The sequence below is a fragment of the Lynx canadensis genome, chromosome C2 (genome assembly GCF_007474595.2).
Source record: "Lynx canadensis isolate LIC74 chromosome C2, mLynCan4.pri.v2, whole genome shotgun sequence".
Lineage (NCBI taxonomy): Eukaryota > Metazoa > Chordata > Mammalia > Carnivora > Felidae > Lynx > Lynx canadensis.
In genome coordinates this window covers 75,899,297-75,918,698 of record NC_044311.2, presented here as the reverse complement: position 1 = coordinate 75,918,698, position 19,402 = coordinate 75,899,297, and the positions used below count along the sequence as shown (strand labels likewise).

The following is a 19,402-nucleotide window of genomic DNA, read 5'->3' as shown; positions in this document are numbered from 1 at the left end:
AAGACAGTCTCTTTAACAAATGATGCTGGGAGAACTGGACAGCAACATGCAGAAGGTTGAAACTAGACCACTTTCTCACACCATTCACAAAAATAAACTCAAAATGGATAAAGGACCTGAATGTGAGACAGGAAACCATCAAAACCCTAGAGGAGAAAGCAGGAAAAGACCTCTCTGACCTCAGCCGTAGCAATTTCTTACTTGACACATCCCCAAAGGCAAGGGAATTAAAAGCAAAAATGAACTACTGGGACCTTATGAAGATAAAAAGCTTCTGCACAGCAAAGGAAACAACCAACAAAACTAAAAGGCAATCAACGGAATGGGAAAAGATATTTGCAAATGACATATGGGACAAAGGGCTAGTATCCAAAATCTATAAAGAGCTCACCAAACTCCCCACCCGAAAAACAAATAACCCAGTGAAGAAATGGGCAGAAAACATGAATAGACACTTCTCTAAAGAAGACATCCAGATGGCCAACAGGCACATGAAAAGATGCTCAACGTCGCTCCTCATCAGGGAAATACAAATCAAAACCACACTCAGATATCACCTCACCGCCAGTCAGAGTGGCCAAAATGAACAAATCAGGAGACTATAGATGCTGGACAGGATGTGGAGAAACGGGAACCCTCTTGCACTGTTGGTGGGAATGCAAATTGGTGCAGCCACTCTGGAAAACAGTGTGGAGGTTCCTCAAAAAATTAAAAATAGACTTACCCTATGACCCAGCAATAGCACTGCTAGGAATTTACCCAAGGGATACAGGAGTGCTGATGCATAAGGGCACTTGTACCCCAATGTTTATAGCAGCACTCTCAACAATAGCCAAATTATGGAAAGAGCCTAAATGTCCATCAACTGATGAATGGATAAAGAAATTGTGGTTTATATACACAATGGAATACTACGTGGCAATGAGAAAGAATGAAATATGGCCCTTTGTAGCAATGGGATGGAACTGGAGAGTGTGATGCTATGTGAAATAAGCCATACAGAGAAAGACAGATACCATATGTGTTCACTCTTATGTGGATCCTGAGAAACTTAACAGAAACCCATGGGGGAGGGGAAGGAAAAAAAAAAAAAGGAGGTTAGAGTGGGAGAGAGCCAAAGCATAAGAGACTCTTAAAAACTGAGAACAAACTGAGGGTTGATGGGGGGTGGGAGGGAGGGGAGGGTGGGTGATGGGTATTGAGGAGGACACCTGTTGGGATGAGCACTGGGTGTTGTATGGAAACCAATTTGACAATAAACTTCATATATTGAAAAAAAAATTGAAGGTTTGTGGCAGCCCTGCATCAAGCAAGTCTATCAACACTATTTTCTTTTTTTTATTAAAAAAATTATTTTAATGTTTATTTTTTGAGAGAGAGAGGGAGACTGCAAGTGGGGAGGGGCAGAGAGAGAGGGAGGGACAGAATCAGAAGCAGTCTCCAGGCTCTGAGCTGTCAGCACAGAGCCTATGCAGGGCTCAAACCCACAGACCATGAGATCATGACCTGAGCTGAATTTGGACACTCAACCAACTGAGCCACCCAGGCACCCCAAATCAACACCATTTTCAAACAGCATTTGCTCATTTCATGGCTGTGTCACATTTTGGTAATTCTCTCAATATTTCAAGCTTTTTTATTATATTTTTTATGGTGATCTGTGATTAGTGATCTTTGATGTTGATGTTATAATTAGTGATCTTTGATATTGTGGGTGCCACAAACTGTGCCCATATAAGATGGCAAACTTAATAAATGTGTGTGTTCCACCAACTGGCTATTCCCCCATCTTTCTCCCTTTCCTCAGTCTTCCCTATTATGTCAGACACGACAATATTGAAATTAGGCCTGTTAATAACCCTACAATGGCTTCTAAGTGTTCAAGTGAAAGGAAGAGTCACACGTCTCTCACTTTAGACCAAAAGCTAGAAATGATTCAGCTTAGTGAGGAAGGCATGTCAATAGCTGAGACTTGACAAAATCTGGGCCTTTTGCACCAGTTGTTCAAATTGTGAATGCAAAGGAAAAGTGCTTAAAGGAAATTAAAAGTGCTACTCCAGTGAATACATGAATGATAAGAAAGTAAAACATGGAAAAGTCAATGCCTGGCTTCAAAGAATAGACTGACTCTCTTATTAGAGGCTAATGCAGCTGGTGACTTTAAGTTGAGGCCAATGCTCATTTACCATTCCAAAAATCCTAGGGCCTTTAAGAATTATGCTAAATTTACTGTACTTGTGCTCTGTAAGTGGAAAAACAAAGCCTGGATGACAGCACATCTATTTATCTATTATGGTTTACTGAATGTTTTAAGCCCACCCTTGAGACCTACTGCTCAGAAAACAATATTTCTTTCAAAATGTTACTGCTCATTGATAATACATGTGGTCATCCAAGAGCTCTAATGAGATTGATATTGTATTCTTGCCTGGTAACACAACATCCATTCTTCAGCCCATGGATCAAAGACTAACTTTGACTTTCAAGCCATATTATTTAAGAGATACATCTCATAAAGCTATAGCTGCTATGGAAATGATTGCTCTGATGGATGTGGGCAAAGTAAATAGAAAACCTTCTGGAAAGAATTCATCATTCTAGATGCCATTAAGAATATTTGTGATTCATGGGAAGAGGTCAAAATACATTACTTCCTAACAACAGTTTGAAAGAGGTTGATTCCAACACTTATGGTTGACATTGTGGGGTTCAAGACTTCAGTGGAGGAAGTAACTGCAGGTGTAGTGGAAATAGCAAGAGAACTAGAATTAGAATTGGAGCCTGAAGATGGGACTAAATTGCTGTGATCTCATGATATAACCAACTGATGAGGAGTTGCTTCTTACTAATGAGCAGAGAAAGTGTTTTCTTGAAATGGAATCTGCTGCTGGTGAAGATGCTGTGAAGATTGTGGAGATGACAACAAAGAATTTAGAATATTACATAAACTCAGGATTTGAGAGGACTGACTCCAATTTTGAAAGAAGTTCCACTGGGGGCTAAATGCTATCAAACAGTATCATGTGCTACCGAGAAATTGTTGTGAAAGGAAGAGTCAATTGATGTGGCAAACTTCATTATTGTCTTTAAGAAATTGCCTCATCTATCACAGCCTTCAGCAACCACCACCCCGAGCAGTCAGCAGCCCTCAACTTGGAGGCAAGACCCTCCAAAGCCAAAAGATTACAACTTGCTGAAAGCTGAGGATGGTTAGCATTTTTTAGTAATAAAGTATTTTTATTTTTTAAATGTTTATTTATCTGTTTTGAAAGAGAGAGAGAGAGAGTGTGAGTGAGGGGAGGGGCAGAGAGGGAGGGAGAGAGAGAAATCCCAAGCAGGCTCCGGGCTGTCAGCACAGAGCCTGATGCAGAGCTTGAACCCACTAACCATGAGATCGTGACCTGAGCCAAAATCAAGAGTCGAATGCTCAACTGGCTGAACCACCCAGGTGCACCAGCAATAAAGTATTTTTAAATTAAAGTATGTACATGTTTTTTAGATATAATGCTGTTCCACACTCAATGGACTACAATATAGTGTAAACATAACTTTTATATCTACTGGGAAACCAAAAAATTCATTGACTCATTTTATTGTGACATTTGCTTCATTGTGGTGGTCTGGAACCTAACCTGCAATATCTCTGCAGAGCTCCTGTACAATAATGAAAAAGATGAATAAAAGAGTCTACAAGTAAGACATATGTCTTTAAAAATGTCCAAGAAAATTAAAACTTTCCAGACAGGACAACTGTCACGTTGGACTTGAAGGTAAGAGGATCGTCCATTGTGAGATCAAAATGCTGTCACAGGCAGAGGGATGCACAGGTGATATTTTGAAACTATCAGTTATGAATAGTTAAGTTTCTACCTCAAAACATGACAAAGAACCAGAGGTCTCTGAAGAATGATTTATTGGGACAAGTAAGGAAGCAGAGGAGGTGGGACTGCTATGCAGAAGACATAAGGGGATCGTAGAACTTCATGAGAGGACTAAGGGGAGCCAACAGAATACAGATACAAGAGGAAAATGTCTAGAGTTGGGTTGAGACTGATCAGTGGGGCTGGATTGAGATGCATGGAATGCAGCAGGGAATGGGTCATCTTTGGGCTGTGATAGTCGATACTCAACAAAGGGCAAAGACCTGGCTGGTCTCTGGAAACCAGAAGCAGCTCTGGGTGGGATCTGCAGGAGCAAATAGATATCATGCCTAGGTGTTCCAGAGGACGATGACTGTGACCACGGAGGTGGTCATGAAGAGCAGGTAGAGGCGGAAGAGCAGGGTGTCCATCATGTGGCTGAACTGCACCCACAGGTCGACCAAGTGCTGCTTCTGAGTCTCATCTTCCTGTTGGGCCTTTGTTGACCCAGGACACCCATTTAACTCTGTCTCTCTGGGACCTGGCATCTTCCCCACTAACTCCACTGGCTCCTTCACACCTACAGAGAGATAGAGACTCAGCATAGGCCATGAAGTTCACCTGGGGTGGAAGGAATAGGGAAGGAGATAGGAGCAGATAAATGGCTATGTGGGAAGAGGAAATGTGGGCAGTGCTGAATCTCCTTACCAGGGAGGTGGGCAGGGGGGAGGCCCATGGCTTTATTTCTCTTCTGGAGTGCAGTGGGGCAGCACTTTGTTGGGCTGGTGCAGTAGAGGATCAGAGAATGGAGCCACTGAGGCATGGGTGGGGGCTGGCTGGTAGCCAGGTGCAGCAAGTAGGTGATGAAAATGGTCTCCAGCAGGCTGACCACCATCAGGGACAGACACAGGGCAAAGTAGACACCTGCAGGGAAGGTAGGCCTACATGTGGGTCAGAGGCACCACCTAGGGCTTCTCTCTTCCAATCCCACCCTGGCAGGCTTAGGGCCTCATTTTCCCAGTATATCTCCTTTCCCAGTATATCTCCTCACCTCCCTTGAGCTAGTTCAGTCAATCCTCCCCACCCTTATTTTCCCTAAGGCTGGAGATGCCATACTGATGAGGGGGGTGCCATTGGTGGGTAGTAACTCATTCATCATGAGCAGGAAGACATTGTAGCCCAGCAGAAGGGTTATCTTGAATGGGGCACGATTTCCACTTTCTGCTGGCAGGTAGAAGCTGAGGGCATCGATGGCAACAAGAAAGCCACTGGGCACCAGAAGGTTTATGATGTAGAGTCTGGGCCTGCGCCTGATGGCCACCTTGGGGGAGGAAAGAAAGGGAAGTGGATAAGGGATTTGGAAGCTGCCAGGAATAGTAGTGATTGTTTATGTCTCTGCCTTCCTTTTGGTCTGATATCACCCTGAGATATATAGCTGTGTAGAATGCAGCTTCATAAATAAGTATAGAGACTGCCAGTGACAAGTTAGGCCAGAGCAGTGAGCTTTAGGAAAAAGAATGTGGCTGAGCAGCCAAGAGGAAAGGTTTGAATCTGGCAGAAGTAAAACTGAGAAACCCTGAAACTTGAGAAATACCCATTTGGTGGAGATTCTAGGCAAGGGTAGAAGCAAGGACCTCTGAACTCACGTAGAACATGATCTGATCGTATAGGCTGGTGCCCACGGACATCTTTGGGGTGGCCTTGTTGATGCCTAGGAGCTCCCACTCTCCATGGGTTTGAACGATATCCCGGGATGTGTCTGCTATTTCCCACACTTCTTTCTCCATGCCCAGCAACATATTCTCCACTGAAAGGGAGATCCAGATCATTTCCCAAGGATACGGTTTCCTGTTGATTCAACTACATTCTCTTTTTTCATCTTCATTCAACATGTATTATGGCAGAAAGTTTGTAAGAGCTAGGAATGGTAATCAACAAGACAGGCTTGGATTTTCCCTTTATGGAAAATATTTAAACATCCATAAGAGCCCTAATTTTTGCTCTACCCATACACCTTAGTCACCATTTATTCATAATTTCTTTATATTTTATTTTCTGTTGTTTAATCGGTTGCTCTCATTCACCCACATCCCTGAGCCCCCACAGCAACTCACCTGTGTAAAGGAATGAACTAAAGGTGAGGGTGCAGTTCTGCTGGTCAAAAGGGAAGTAGAAGATGTCCAGGTTACAGATGCTGGTCACCTTCATGGGTTTCTTATATCTGATGCGACCTTCATTACTCACATATGCTGTGAGGCCTTTTGGGGTCTTATCCACATTCATGCTGTAAGAGAGATGAAGTGGGATGCAGGTGCTTTGTTTTTCTTTTTACCTTTCTGGTTATTTCTCATCCATCTAATACCACTTTTAGTGTCTCCAATGGCAGATTGTAAATTCTACTGATTCCAGAAAATGGGGCTTCCCTCTGGCTATTCCCAGCCCTTAATACATACAACTCAACGATGAAAATGTCTGGGAGCCATAGGTTCTTGGTTGCCACACTGATCTTCGTGATGCCCTCACACTCCTCTGGGTTCCATCTGATAAATGGGTTATCCCAGACCTAGAGCCCAGGTGGAGGAGAGGTGAGAGAGCCTGATAGAAATTAAGGCTATTTTTTTCTGTCCTTTGATTTTTCTTAAAAAAAGTTATGAAATATTTCAAGCACATAAAAAAGTATATAAAATAATAAACAGGTTTCTATCACTCAACTTTGTGGAGTCAATATTTTGATAAATTTACTTTGGCTTTTTTTTTTAAGAAATAAGAATTACAAATAGACTTGAAGCTCTCTGTGTTCATTTCTTTTTTTTATTTTTTTTTATTTATTTATTTTTTTTTTTAAATTTTTTTTTTCAACGTTTATTTATTTTTGGGACAGAGAGAGACAGAGCATGAACGGGGGAGGGGCAGAGAGAGAGGGAGACACAGAATCGGAAACAGGCTCCAGGCTCTGAGCCATCAGCCCAGAGCCTGACGCGGGGCTCGAACTCCCGGACCGCGAGATCGTGACCTGGCTGAAGTCGGACGCTTAACCGACTGCGCCACCCAGGCACCCCTGTGTTCATTTCTTCATAAACTTTGATTCCTCTCTTTTTCCATTTCTGTGAGAAATTACTGGTGATTAGAGAAACACTATTTTTTCTTCAGTAGGAATGAGATTTAGAGCTGAAAGATCAGTAACTTAGCCTCTCTGAGCTAGAATTTCCTTAGTGTAAAATAAGGGGATTAGTAGGTATCAAATGAAATAAAGCATATCAATGAATTTTGAAACTGTAATGTTCATAGGTATTATGTATTAGTATCTAGCATGCCTTCAACTGTCTCCCAGACCCCTTTCACCAGTCTTTATTGCAAGGAGACCTTGGACAAGCTCTTGGGTTCTTTGAAGCAAGAGACTTCATGGTCTTCCTTTTGTTGGCAGGTGCCAGGCACCACCCTCTCTTGTCTTTGGGATGACCTTTCCAAACCCTCTTTTCCAAGTCTGGCAACCTTCTTTGGGAACCGTTTTCAAGGACTGTCCAATTCTGGGTGGGCTTGTCTAGTCTCAGGGTACTTTCAACAGCAACTGCAGTTTGTAGAACCACAGCCAGAACGGAAGGGAGGCTCTATGCACATTAAATAAAACTTTGTACTAGATCAGTGCTTCTCAAGTCTTGCTTTGCATATAAAACACCTGGGGATCATATTGAACTATATAGATTCTGATTCAATAGGTGGTGTGACTAACTTATCCTGATTTGCCCAGCATTTTGCTGGTTTTAGCATTGAAAATTCCATGTCCTGAGAATTCCTCAGTCTTGGCTATGCTGGGATGGTTGGTTACACTGGGTGGGACCCAAGATTATGTGCATTTCTAGGTTTCCAGGTGGTGCAATCAACTGGTGCTGCCCATCTGGGAACTGCACTTTGAGAGCAAGATTAGGTGATTATTAGTATTATTCCCCTCCTCTCTCCTCTTTAACCGAGCTTTTCAAATTGGAAACTTAATTCATTTACTTTCATTTTTTCCCCTCTTGTTTTCTTATTAATACACTTAAGATACAAAATTTCCACTGAGTTATACTTTGGCTATATTCATAGATTTTCATGTGTAGGCTCTTTGTTTCTAATTATTTTGCAATTTCTATTTAATTGTTTTATTTTTACTTTAGCCCAAAGTATTTGGAAGCTTAATTTTGGGGGGAAGTTTAGTTTTAAATTCCCAAGAAATAAGGCTTTCTGGGGGGAGGGCTGTCTTTTCCCAGTTAGTTTCATTTTCTTGTATCGTGATCAGATTGTGGTCTAGATAATTTCTGCTTTTTTGAGTTTGTTGAGATCTTCGTCAGTGTGGGAAAATATTGCATTTGTATCAGAAAAGATTATGCATTTTCGTTGGTACAAAGTTTGATGTTTATTAAATCAAGTTTCCTAATTGTGCTGTTAAAAATCACAATGTTTTTTATTCTTTTTCTATTTGATTTTTGAAACCAGTATATTGAAGCCTCTCACCATGATTGTAGATTTTTCCATTTCTCCCTCATGTGTTTCAAAGATATGTTGTTAGGTACGTAAAGGTCATAATTATATCTTTGTTTAAAATCCTTTCTGAATGTAAATGAAGGGAGAGAATAAACGGTATTAGCCATACCATTTCCAGCCACAGGAATGATGACAAGAGCTGTAGATGTTCATCCTGCCAAAAGAATTTCCTGTTTCTAGTATGATGTGGGTAAGAAGTCTGTCCATCCCTCCCACTCCCCATTTTTTTTTTTTTTAAGTTTATTTATTTTGGAGATAGAAAAAGAGTGAGTGCCTGCGAGCGGGGGTGGGGGGGTGGGGAGGGGAGGAACAGAGACAGTGGGAGAGAGAGGATTCCAAGAAGGCTCTGCACTGATAGTACAGAACCAGACACCAGCCTTGAACCCACAAACCGTGAGATCGTGACCTGAGCCAAAATCAAAAGTCCACAGCCTAACCAACTGAGCCACCCAGGTGCCCCTCCTACTCCTCATTTTTGTTTACCAACTCCCAATGTATGTAAAAGTGGTGCTGTGATCAAGGTCAACATGTAGGTCAAGGACAAAAGCTTAATTGAAACAGCTTAATTGAAAAGCTTAATTCTCCCATGTGTGGGAGAATTCACAACAGGGCTGGATTAGAGTTGTGCTTCTCAATCCTGGCTGTATCTTAGAATCACTTGAGGAGCTTAAAACTACTGAAGTCTAGGTTCCATCCAATCAGAATCTCTGGGAGTGGAGACTGAACAGTGGTATATGTCCAGGGTAGAGAATCACTGGGTGAGAAAGAAAAGAAATTCTCTTCCATGTGCTGTTGCACCACATCCTGTTAAGCCAGACAGAGCTTCTTTGAGATCCCCACTGGGCAAATGACATTTAGCAGTGATGGAGGAAGGTGCAATGTGGACAAGAGCTTTTGGGGTTCCCTTGCCAGGTTGGGAAAAAATTAAGGGCTAGGGGTCAGCACTCACCACATCTAGGATGGCAGACATAGTAAAGGAGATGTTGACTAGGGTGGGGATGCTGAAGTTGGTGACTGGACGGAAGGCCTTCCGCTCAAACACTGAATCCAGAACAGTGGGATACCCTCCATGCTGGCCGAACCCTGAGCAGTTGATGATGAAAGTACTGCCTCTTCCTGTAGAGGACATAGAATGTGTGAGGAGAGGGAGAGAACTCTCCTGTTGCCTATGTGAGAGGGCCCTATGATAGGATCTTGGGGGTAGTCTGTGATAATAACGATAGCTAAGATTTATTGAGCATTGATTATGTGCCAGGTATACTCTAAGCCCTTCAGAGGAAGTCCCTCACTTAATCCTCCCAAGCCCCTATCAAGGAGAAATTATTTTTGTCCTTATGTAATAAATGAGTCAACTGAGATCCAGTAAGAGGAATTAAATCCCTGAGGTCAAATATATAAGAGGCAAAAACTGGACTTGCTCTGAACCCTGGTTTGTTTGATGCTGCTGTAGTATATTCCCCCAATGATGAGATGGAGTCTGGGAAAGGAGGATCACCAAGAGGATCACCAGATGCTGGGTGCCTCCCTCAAAGGCCAGGGAGGATGGGTTGGGCTGGAAGGCAAATGATGGAAGCTAATGTGGTAAGCTGAGTTAGGGCTCTGGCTGCCCTTTTAATGTTTCTGTTTCCATGCAAAGCATGCCCAAATCTATATGCAAACTTCCCCTGGGACAGTGATAGCCATCAGATAGGATTCCATTCCCAGGACCCCAAAGAGAACACACAGGACCCCAAAGAGAACACACCGATTTCACCTTCACTGCCCCAAACTTCCTTCTCCCTATTTTGCTGCTCAACCTCTATCACTTTTCCAGTTTGAGGATTTTGAAGTGTTGCCTTCCCCTTTTTTCTACCCTCTCTAATTGTAGCGATTTGTTAGAGGAACAACAGCCTGGAATGAGAGAGGTTGTTGTATGCTAAGGACATCAAGCCTTATCCATTCCCAAAGTCACAGTGCTGTCCAGACAAATCCTTGGATCATTCTATGAACAATGAATATTCATTTGTTGATCATGGCCAGTGAGTGGCCAGAGGAGCATCTCTAGTGTTCTCTACTGAGTAGTTAGTACAATTTGTTCCTCTTCCTTATACTGACCTCTAAAGCTGACTCTGGTTTAGCCCTACCTATGCTCTCTTATCCAGAAGTTATATGACAACCTAAGGGGGAGAGACGACATTTATTGATACCTATCATATGCCAGGCAGGCACTATGCTACTAACTTTCTCTCATTGAATCCTCACAACTCTGCAAGGCATGCCCTATTTTACAGATGAAGAAACTGGAGCTCAGGGAAGTCAAGCAATTTGCCCAAGGTTGCATAAGGTGCAAAGTGAGGGACCAAGATTCAAACCCAGGTCTGTCTGTCTCCAAATCCCATCTTCTTTCCACTATACTATATTAACTTCCTGAAAGAGAAGCATACTCTATTTTCACTCTCCATTTGCTACCCTCTGGCATCTTACCTAACCTAAAGCACTTGGATCCTAAAGGTGGATGGGGAAGTTATGGCTAAAAGTGAGCACTTTGCTACAATGGAGTGGGTTTCATAGCTGCAGAGAAAAAGAATTATACCTGTGTGTAGAAATATGAATAGACATTAAGTCTAAATAGAAGAGAAGACAACTAGGGATGGGTCCTGGGAAGAAAAATAGTTCCTGTATGATACATCACTGGAAAGATATTTTTTTTTTTTAGTTTATTTTTTGAGAGAGAGAGAAGAGGGAGAGAGAGGGGAAGGGGGGGGGCAGAAGATGGCAGAGAAAGAGGCAGAGAGAGAGGGAGAGAGAGAATTGCAAGCAGGCTCTGCACGGACAGCACAAAGCCCAATGCGGGGCTCGAACTCATGAACTTTGAGATCATGACCTGAGCCAAAATCAAGAGTCATTAACTGACTGAGCCACCCAGGTGCCTCTGGAAGGATATTTTCTGTCTTCCAGAGAAGGAAAGTCTATTCAGGCATTATTATAACAAAGTTATGAAATAACAATACCCATTTTAGATCATCTCTGGGAGTTGGAAATTTGAAAGAAGTTTCTAGGTGTTCAACTAGAGAGAGTCTCTGCCTCTTTCCCTTGTTGCCCTTTTCTTACCTTGAAGTAGAAGACCGAGAGCAAGGAATAAGAGGAATCTCTCTTTGTGGAACCAGCTTCCTTCCATCTTCTTTGTCTAAATTCTTCTCCAGGAGTGTACCAGCACCGAGGAATCCCTAGATTAAAAGAGCACAGGCCACACCTAGAGTCTGATTTTGAATACTGATGGCATTAGTTGACCACTGACATTTGTTACCTTCCTGGAAAGAGAGTTCTGGTTGTCTTGTTCTTGCCCATGCTGGAGGTTCCATTTGCTCTTAAGACTTTCTCATATATTTCACTACAATGTGTATGGTTGTGGATTAGTTGATATGTATTACATTAAGACCTTTGTGTGATCTCTCAGTCTGAAGAGTCATCTCTTCAATTCTGGAAAATTCTCAGCCATTTAAAAATATTATATTCTACCTTTGCTCTTATTAGACTTATGTTGGATTGTTTCCTTTTTTAACCTCTCATATTAGTTTCCTACTGCTGTTGTAACAAATCATAAACTTAGTTGGCTTTAAAAAATCACAGATTTACAGGGGCACCTGAGTGGCTCAGTTGGTTGAGCGTCCGACTTTGGCTCAGGTCATGATCTCATGGTTTGTGGGTTCAAGCCCCGTGTCAGGCTCTGTGCTGACAGTTCAGAGCCTGGGACCTGCTTTAGATTCTGTGTCTCCCCTGCTCTCTGCCCCTCCCTTGCTCGCATTCTGTCTCTCTCTCAAAAATAAATAAGACATTTTTTAAAAATTTAAGAAGCACAAACTTATTATTTTACAGTTCTGTAGGCCAGAAGTCTGAAATGAGTCTCACTGGGCTAAAATCAATGTTTTGCTAGGGCTGCATTCCTTCTGGAGTCTCTATGAGCAAATTCATTATCTTTTCCAGTTTTAGAGGCTGCCTGCATTTCATGGTTCATGGTCCCATTTTTCCATCTTTGAAGCCAGCAACATTGGCAAGTCTTTCTCACACTACCATCTCTGCTTCTCATGCTCTTCTCTCCTCTTCCACTTTTAAGAACCCCTGTGAGTGGCGCCCGGGTGGCTCAGTCGGTTGAGCGTCCGACTTCAGCTCAGGTCACGACCTCCCGGTCCGTGAGTTCGAGCCCCGCGTCGGGCTCTGGGCTGATGGCTCAGAGCCTGGAGCCTGCTTCCGATTCTGTGTCTCCCTCTCTCTCTGCCCCTACCCGTTCATGCTCTGTCTCTCTCTGTCTCAAAAATAAATAAACATTAAAAAAATAATTATAAAAAAAAAAAAACCCTGTGATTACAGTGGGCCCACCTGGATAATCCAGGACACTCTCCCTATCTCAGGGTTAGCCAATTAGCCAATTTAATTCCATCTGTGACCTTAATTCCCCCTTTTCTGTATAACATATTCACAGGTGCCAGCGATTAGGATGTGGACATCCTTGGAGGATGATTTTTCTGCCTAACATATCCCTCTTTCATATTTTGCACCCCTTTATCTGTGTCCCTAGTAATTCTTTCACACTACTTTCCAGGTGACAGATTTCCTTCTCTATTGTATTTGTTTTTTAATTTTATTTTTTTAAATGTTTATTTATTTTTGAGAGAGAGAAAGAGAGCATGAGCAGGGGAGGGGCAGAGAGAGGGGGTGACACAGAATCTGAAGCAGGCCCCAGGCTCCGAGCTGTCGGCACAGAGCCGGACGTGGGCTTGTACTCACGAACCAGAGATCATGACCTGAGCTGAAGTCGGATACTTAGCCGAGAGACGCCCAGGCATCCTTCTCTATTGTATTTAAACTATCCTCTAATTTTCCACTGAGTTTTCAATTTCAGTGACATATTTTTGTTTCTGTAAGTTGTTTCTGGTTCTTTTTTTTTTTTTTAATTTTTTTTTTTAATGTTTATTTATTTTTGAGACAGAGAGAGACACAGCATGAACGGGGGAGGGACAGAGAGAGAGGGAGACACAGAGTCGGAAGCAAGCTCCAGACTCCGAGCCATCAGCCCAGAGCCCGACGCGGGGCTCGAACTCGCGGACCACGAGATCGTGACCTGAGCCGAAGTCGGACGCTCAACCGACTGAGCCACCCAGGCGCCCCTGTTTCTGGTTCTTTTAAGAAACCAATCTATTTGGTTCTTTTCTCTCTTTCCCTGCCTCCTTCTTCCTTCCTTCCTTTCTCTCTCCCCTTTCCTTCTTCCCTCCCTCCCTTCCTCCCTCTCTTTCTTTTAAAAAAAATTTTTTTAAACATTCTTATTTATTTTTGAGAGACAGAGACAGAGCATGAGCGGGGGAGGGGCAGAGAGGGAGACAAAGAATCTGAGGCAGGCTCCAGGCTCTGAGCTGTCAGCACAGATCCCAACGCAGGACTTGAACCCACGAACTGCGAGATCATGACCTGAGCCAAAGTCGGATGCTTAACCAACTGAGCTACCCAGGCACCCCCCTTCCTCCCTCCCTCCCTCCCTTCCTTCCTTCCTTTCTTTCTTTCTTTCTTTCTTTCTTTCTTTCTTTCTTTCTTTCTTTCTTTCTTTCTTTCTTTTCTTTCTTATACTGTTCTTCATTGTGGCTTCTGATATTTCTTTAATCTTTTATTATTTGGAACTGCTAAAGCAAAACCAAAATGGAGACCACAGTTTGAATATACTCCTAGACCAAAAACTCATAATCATGCAACCAAAACCTGAAACTGTCCTGCTTCCCCCAGATGCTTACTCCGACCTTAAACAAAAGTTAAGATTTCTTCATGTCAGCATGACCTTAAAGCCTCTTAGCCATGGGGTGCCGGATGGCTCAGTTGGTGGAGCATGGAACTCTTGATCTTGGGGTGGTGAGTTCAAGCCCCACATTGGGCATAGAGCTTACTTAAAAAAAATAAGAAGCTTCATAGCTAATCAGCTACAAAGTAAACTTGCAATAAAAGAGAATGTAAGTTTCTAGTAACCAATCCACAATAGAAAATGCACTTCTGCATTTATGCTTTATAAACTGAGCTGTAATTGCTGAGAGTTGAGTTTCTTAACCACTTTGGTGGTTTGTTCAGTTTGTTCCTTGCTCAGTATAATATGCATATCAACTAGAGCTCTCTGAATTTCTTTTGACAGAATATATTTATTTTACGTTTCCTTTCAGATTGTTTTATTACATCTAGTTCTTGGTATGCTAACAATTTTGCTGACTTTGTCTCATGAGGTTTATTTCCTTATATGATTTATTAACTCTTTTGATTGGAAACTCATCTTTAGTAGGAGGTTACTTCAGTGGGAGCTTCATGTGCTTGGGTCGCAAATTTTCCCTACAAAGAAAATTGTCATTTGCCTCTGCCATAGCCTTTGGATTTTAACCAGGTCTAGTCACTGTGTGTGTGTGTGTGTGTGTGTGTGTGTGTGTGTGTGTGTGTGTTTGAATTTTTAAAAATCTTACATCATATGTATGGATGGTGTAAATTCAGACTCAATACCAGTATGTGACACAGGCTTAGTGTTTCAATTCCTTCCTGGCCTCAAGTCTTTGGCTACATTTTGTACTCTGAGATAGAGGGAATAGTGGATGGCCAGCTCAGAGACATGTCAGTCTGCAGTCTACTTGCTAATGATGTCAGAAGACAAATGATAAAAATCTCATTTGGGGGAAAAAAGGTAAGAATTAAATTTTAAATGTGTCTTAAATTTTTTTTATTAAAAATATTTTTTAAATGCTTATTTATTTTTGAGAGACAGAAAGAGACAGAGCACAAGCAGGGGAGGAGCAGAGAGAGAAGGAGACACAGAATCTGAAGTAGGCTTCAGGCTCTGAGATGTCAGCACAGATCCTGATGTGGGGCTTGAACCCACAAAGTACGAGATCATGACCTGAGCCAAAGTCAGAGGCTTAACTGACTGAGCCACCCAGGTGCTCTGTGTCTTAAAATTTTTTTAAAATGTTTATTTAATTATTTTGAGAGAATGAGAGAGAGAGAGAGTGTGTGTGTGTGAGGAGGGGAAAGGCAGAGAGTGAGAGAGAGAATCCCAAGCAGGCTCCACACCATCAGCACAGAGCCTAACTTGGGGCTCAATCCTACAGACTGTGAGATCATGACACAAGCCGAAGTCAAGAGTCAGATGCTCAACTGAGCCACCCAGGCGCCTCTTCTCCTTCCTTACATTTGTTGGTATTCAACTCTTTTGGTCATTTATGTTTATCTCCAATTGGCTTAATTTTCCTACCTAATGGAAAAGATAAAAATCTCTTCCCCAAGGATGACTCTTTCTCTTTATATGTATTCTATTCTGAATATATCAGGACATTATGGTGGGAAGAGTATTGACTTTAGAATTGGAAGACATGGATTCAAATCCTGGCTCCATCACACGCCAACTATTTCATTCTGGGAGAAGTTTAATTTCTGAGTATTTGATCTCATCTCCAAAGTGGGGATAATAATATCCACTTTATAGGTTTTGGATGGTGATTGAAAGAGATGGCATTTGAAAAAAGTTAGTTCAGTGCTGGGCATTTCATAGGTACTGAGTAGATGTTCTCCATTCTCATTTTGGCATTATTCTCAAGCACTCACTTATTCTGGCCATTAGCTTTCCTTTACTCTTCTTACAAGTTCATGCTACTCTTTTGTTTGTGTTCTTGTTTCTGAATTCCTTCTTCTCTTGTTTGCATTAATGTACAGGAGTATTTTATCTGTAAAGCACTGGGGGCACAGTGCACAGAGTCCAAGAGATTCCTAGCAGCCTATTAAATGGTTGAGGTTTGGGGAAAGGTTATTGGCTCCAAAATATAAAAAGAAAATTGAAAAAATAAAAATTAATAAATATTTAGTTAAATGTCAAATAATATGAACATTGTTGGTATCCTATTGAACTCTTACGTTGTTATAAGTAGGCCCCCAAGTGTTTACCCACAATTCTAGAATGCAGAAAGTTCTGAAAATAAAATATATATATTTTTTTGTTAGTTTGGGGTGAACTGATTTGGCACCACAACATAACCTGAACTAATATGAAGCTGTTTATGATCTATGTTTATTCCTCTTAGTGTGAATATTCATACATTTTTTTCCTGCAAAAATAGAGATGTGTTTGATTATGAATGCTGTCCCAAGCCCCTGTGGAAGAATTATGTAATATATGGTATATGCAATGTATTCTCATTCTAAAATCTGAGAAGTTCTGAATTCCAACAGCATATCTGCCCAAGAGAATTAGATCAAGGATTTCATTCTCATGTAAATAATATGTGAGATAGGAGTGAGTTTTCATATGTTTACTATAATGTGTGTGTGCCTGTGTGTGTGTGTGTGTGTGTGTGTGTGTGTGTGTGTGTGATTCTAACATTAAGTGAGATGCTATAAGTATCTCACAGTGGAGGGTGAGGGAAAAGGCAAGAGAACCAGCAGGAGCATGAGCAAGCATGGCCAGTACCCTTAAGAAAATCACATTCTTTTAAAAGGACTTCTGACTAATAAGTACATAAGGGGCTCCTGGGTGGCTCAGTCAGTTAAGCGTCCAACTTCTGCTCAGGTAATGATCTCAAGGTTTGTAGGTTGAGCCCCGCGTCGGGCTCCACACTGTCAGTGCAGAGCCTGCTTGGGATTCTCTTTCTCTCCCCCTCCCTGACTCACACTTTCTCTCTCTTTCAAAATAAATAAATAAGCTTAAAAAAATAAAAAAAGATGCTCAACATCCATAGTCATCAGAGAAATGCAAATTGAGACCACAATGAGATACCATTTTATATCTTCTAGAATGGTTACAATAAATAAGGCATATAACCAATGTGTGTGAGGACATGGAGAAGCTGAGAACCTTACACACAGTGAGAATGTAAAATGGTAAAATTACTTTGAAAAACAGTTTAAAATTTCCCCAAAAAGCTAAAGATAAAATTATTAGACTACCTAGCAATTCCATTCCTAGGCAGTTGCCCAAGAGAGATTAAAGCATATCCACAGAAAGACTTGCACATGGATGTTCATAGAAAGATTATTCATAATAGCCAAAATTTGGAAACAGCCTAAATTTCCATCAACAGTAAATGGATAGATAAATGTGATATCCATATGATGAACTATTCACAAAGGAGATAAACTATGGACACATGCTACGTCATGAATGAATCTCAAAAACACCGTGTGCAGTTCAAGAAGCCAAACACAATAGACTATATATTGTATCATTCCATTTATGTGAAATGTTTAGGAAAGGCAAATCTATACATGCATAAAGTGATTGGTTTTCTGGGTCTGGGTGTGGAACATGGATTAGCTGTAAATGGATGTGAGGCATTTTATTGGATGAAAATGTTCTAAAGCTGACTTACAGTAATGGTTATACTATGGTGAAGTTTACTAACAATCACTGAATTGTACACTTGAAATAGGTGAATTTTATGGTATATAAAATACCTCAATAAAGTGTTTTTTTTTTTAAGTGGCTCTTAGCCAAAGAGATATAAGCAATTAAAAGCTACAAGGTCTTTCCTTAAACCCTCTAGCCTCAGTTTCCTAATCTGCAAAATATTCTCTTTCAAAAAAAAATTTTTTTTTTTTTTAAAGTAGGCTTCATGTCCAACCCGGAGCCCAATGCAGGGCTTGAACTCAAGATCCTGAGATCAAGACCTGAGCTGAAATCAAGAGTCGGACACATAAGTGAGTGAGCCACATAGGTGCCCCCCAGTCTGCAAAATATTCTTGCTCAGGGGCCAGGCTAATCTTCTCTGTATAATTCCAGTTTTTTAAAAAAATTTTAATGTTTATTCATTTTTGAGAGAGAGAGAGAGAGAGAGAGAGAGAGAGAGAGAGCGTGTGAGCAGGGGGAGGGGCAGAGAGAGAGGGAGACACAGAATCTGAAGCAGGCTCCAGGCTGTCAGCACAGAGCCTGATGCAGGGTTCGAACCCACAAACTGTGAGATTATGACTTGAGCCAAAGTCAGATGTTCAACCAACTGAGACACCCAGGTGCCCCTCCGGTTTTAATATATATGCCGCCAGAGCAAGTACAAAATATTCTTAATAATAGTACCTACCTCGGGGCACCTGGGTGGCTCAGTCGGCTAAGTGTCTGACTTTGGCTCAGGTCATGACCTCACAGTTCATGAGTTCAAGCCCCGCATCGGGCTCTGGGCTGACAGCTCAGAGCCTGGAGCCTGCTTTGGATTCTGTGTCTCCCTCTCTCTCCTCCTTTTCTTCTACTCGCATGCTCTGTCTCTCAAAAATAAACATCAAAAAATTAAAAAAAAAAATAGTACCTACCTCTCCAAGTTAGTGTGATGATTAAAATGAGATAAGCTTGTGATGCATTTAGCACAATTCCTGGCACAAAGTAAGCAATAAAGATTAGCTGTTGAAAAAATTTTGTATTTTTTTAAATTTTTTAAATGTTTTTTTTTTTTTATTTTTTATTTTTGAGGGACAGAGCATGAGTGGGGAAGGGGCAGAGAGAGAAGGAGACACAGAATCCGAAGCAGGCTTCAGGCTCTGAGCTGTCAGTGCAGAGCCCGACATGGGGCTCGACCTCTTGAACCGCGAGATCATGACCTGGGGTGAAGTCGGCCATTTAACCAACTGAGCCACCCAAGCACCCCGAAGAAGTTTTGTGTTTTAATGGAAAATTATGCATCACATATAGCACACCCTTCAGGGCTCTCTGATTCTAGCTGTGTTTCTTGACTTTCAGCAATTTTATCACTCTTGAAAGTTGTAGATTGCTGAAACATAGGTGAATTTTGTCCTGTCTGGTAAAAATGCAACTAACTTCCTTCCTCCTTGTGGAAAAATTAATTTTGTCTCTCCTTACAATTCATCTCACCACCCCTTTATTCCATATAAATTTGTGTTCTTTTGATTTTTCCTTTGAACTAGTTATAACATCGGCTTGGTTCCCTCATATAAGGAAAATAAAAATCTTAGCACATGTTCATTTTTATATCTGTATGAAATTCATGATTTTGCTTTTTTCTGAAGTTATCTTTTAACAGTTTTGGAAG

The 19,402-nt window shown here is 41.5% G+C and overlaps 1 protein-coding gene across 2 annotated transcripts; it reads right to left on the bottom strand.

Moving 5' to 3' along the window:
* Nucleotides 1-4,210: 4,210 nt before the first annotated feature.
* On the bottom strand, nt 4,211-11,538 carry LOC115523685 (5-hydroxytryptamine receptor 3E-like). 2 transcript variants are annotated; one of them, XM_030329884.1, is made up of 9 exons: nt 11,472-11,538; nt 9,331-9,497; nt 8,491-8,535; nt 6,314-6,423; nt 5,975-6,144; nt 5,507-5,667; nt 4,977-5,181; nt 4,569-4,784; nt 4,211-4,440 (listed from the first exon to the last, which is right to left on the bottom strand). In XM_030329884.1, exons 1-9 carry the CDS (start codon nt 11,536-11,538, stop codon nt 4,211-4,213), a joined length of 1,371 nt encoding a protein of 456 aa, XP_030185744.1. The 2 variants fall into 2 exon arrangements, with proteins under 2 accessions (XP_030185744.1, XP_030185745.1); XM_030329885.1 differs by lacking the exon at nt 8,491-8,535.
* Nucleotides 11,539-19,402: the final 7,864 nt, after the last annotated feature.